General features: G+C 33.5%; 1 protein-coding gene across 1 annotated transcript; it reads right to left on the bottom strand.

The window, feature by feature from the left end:
- Nucleotides 1–768: 768 nt before the first annotated feature.
- LOC117120900 (MKI67 FHA domain-interacting nucleolar phosphoprotein-like) lies at nucleotides 769–2,003 on the bottom strand (the record flags this gene model as incomplete). Its single annotated transcript, XM_033265997.1, is given in 1 exon segment — nucleotides 769–2,003. A coding segment is annotated over 1 exon segment (318 nt), but the record flags the coding sequence as incomplete, so codon positions are not given.
- Nucleotides 2,004–2,218: the final 215 nt, after the last annotated feature.

Raw genomic sequence — 2,218 nt, forward strand, 5'->3', positions numbered from 1 at the left:
TAAAATATGACTGTAATTTTTAAGATACCATACAATATTTGACCTTGAGTGACCTTAAATGACCTATTTGTGGCAATCTGACCAGGTCAAAAATGGTATGATTGTATTCCTTGACCATATAAAAATAGTTTCAGACATTAGAATTATAATTCCAAGTGGTTTAGAAGCGGAGATATAGATAAACATAGGTTTTATTAGGCGGCCATTTTGAAATCCAAGATGGCCACCATAATGACCTCGGATGAGGTGGTTCCTACCAAAAATTGAATGCTATGACCATAAGGAGCATGTAAAAAAAAAATTGGTGCTTTTGTCCGGAACGTCCACATCCATCTGCTAAGCTGCCGGACTATAAGAATGTAATTCAACTAAATGTGAGATAACACATTCTAGTTTCCTCATTAAATTAGAAAGTTTAATCGTTGCTTTGCTTGTTTGATTATACAGTATTGTTGGTCGTTTTTAATCACCTTTTGTTGTACATATTATGTCTGTATTCAAGTAATACATTTTTTTTTGTTTATTTGAAATTGATCATTTAAATGGTTTTAGAAAACTGAAAAAAATAAATAAATAAATAAAAAAAAAATACAGATTCAAGTTGTGGCTTCATATTAAAAATGCTTGTCTTCTAATACCAGGATCTTGGATTTAAATCCTGCCAAACCACAAGTAACACTATTCTCTAGGCCTTGACTGTAACTCAATGTTTGATGACAATTTTTTTTTTTCAAAATATAAGAAATGGATAGAAAACAGAATCAAAAATGAATTTTCTACAAATTATTTTATTTAAAATCTATTTAAATTATCATACAGGTGTTGACTTCAGAATGGTGATAAGCAAGGAGATAATAATAGAAAAATAATAAGTGTTGCCCTGCAATTCGAGACTTGCTTTGGAAACCTGATAATGTGGGGTAGTCTCTGGGTTTGGTCGCCAATCAACAATCAATTATTAGGGGGTTGGCTTTGTGTTAAAAGACTGAAGACCATTAGTTGGTACATTGAAAAAGTGGCGTTAGAATTAAAGGGGTCTCAAATTAGAGGGTCTCTCAGTAGAGTGGTCTCAAATTTGAGGGGGTATCCTTAAGTATTTTCTACCATGCCCTTTATGATATGAAAATAACATTTAAAATAGTGAAGTGGGAAGGCCTGAAATTTAAGTGAGGGGGTGCTAGCTCACAAAGTAAGGTGTTATAAGGTGATTTTTAACTACTTTAGCTTGATTTTTTTGCTTCAAATGTTTTAAATGGGGGAGGGAGCTTTTTAGAGGGGCATGCACCCAACCCCATACCCCTATATACGCCACTAACCTAGATAAACATATCAACATACTGATCCACTACCAAGACCAAGGCCATTTCCACTGAAAATTAACACAAGCCAATGCCGGAAAGACGGCGATAAACTGACTGCCTACTTAAAAAATCCACCCCCAATCTTGTTTCATGACATGGGGCCATCTGCCAGTTGTTGGTGGCAATATGAGTGCAAAATCATTGATAACAATCTTTCACCTAATAGCAACCTTCATGGAATTGCAATGGCCATCAGAGTGTGCCTGGCTTTAGCTTTACATCTCACCATGCAAAAAATTGCACAAATCAACTTGAATGCAAATATAAAAGTTATACAGTAATGGTTCTGATGATTATAATCAATCATGACTGTAGTTAAACTCTTTATAAGTTTTTACTAATTTTTTTCTTTTTATTTTTCATCGTCTTCATCTGGATTTTCAGAAGTTCTTTATTTGATACTTTTTTAATTGATCTTTTGGTAGCTGTCTTCTTGGCTGTGTCATCTTTTTCTTTCGGTTGTTCTACAGATCTGACTGTCTTTTTGAAGCTGATTTCATCATCAGGAGTTACAGGTCCTACAGTCAGGAATTCTTTCATGGTTTCATTCTTCTTTGCTGCTTTTGGTGTTTTGTTAACAGCTGGTTTAACTTTCTCAGTTGAGAGTAATCCAGATTCTTTAAGCTGTTCCCACTGACTACTCTATAGGTTAAAAACACAGAAATATGATAAACTTTATTTGATTTTTCTCACGTCTCAAATACATAAGAGACAAAACAACACTCTTTTCAGAACTATGTATGTGGTGTACTACAAATATGGATCACTGTTAATTTGACATGCAAAACCTTTAAACAATATCATATATACAATTTAAGCATAAAACAAATGCATAAAATTATAGAAGATAATAGAGA

This window comes from Anneissia japonica, unplaced genomic scaffold, assembly GCF_011630105.1.
Source record: "Anneissia japonica isolate Jap-2015-1 unplaced genomic scaffold, ASM1163010v1 scaffold77569_len2194_cov201, whole genome shotgun sequence".
In the NCBI taxonomy this organism is placed as follows: domain Eukaryota; kingdom Metazoa; phylum Echinodermata; class Crinoidea; order Comatulida; family Comatulidae; genus Anneissia; species Anneissia japonica.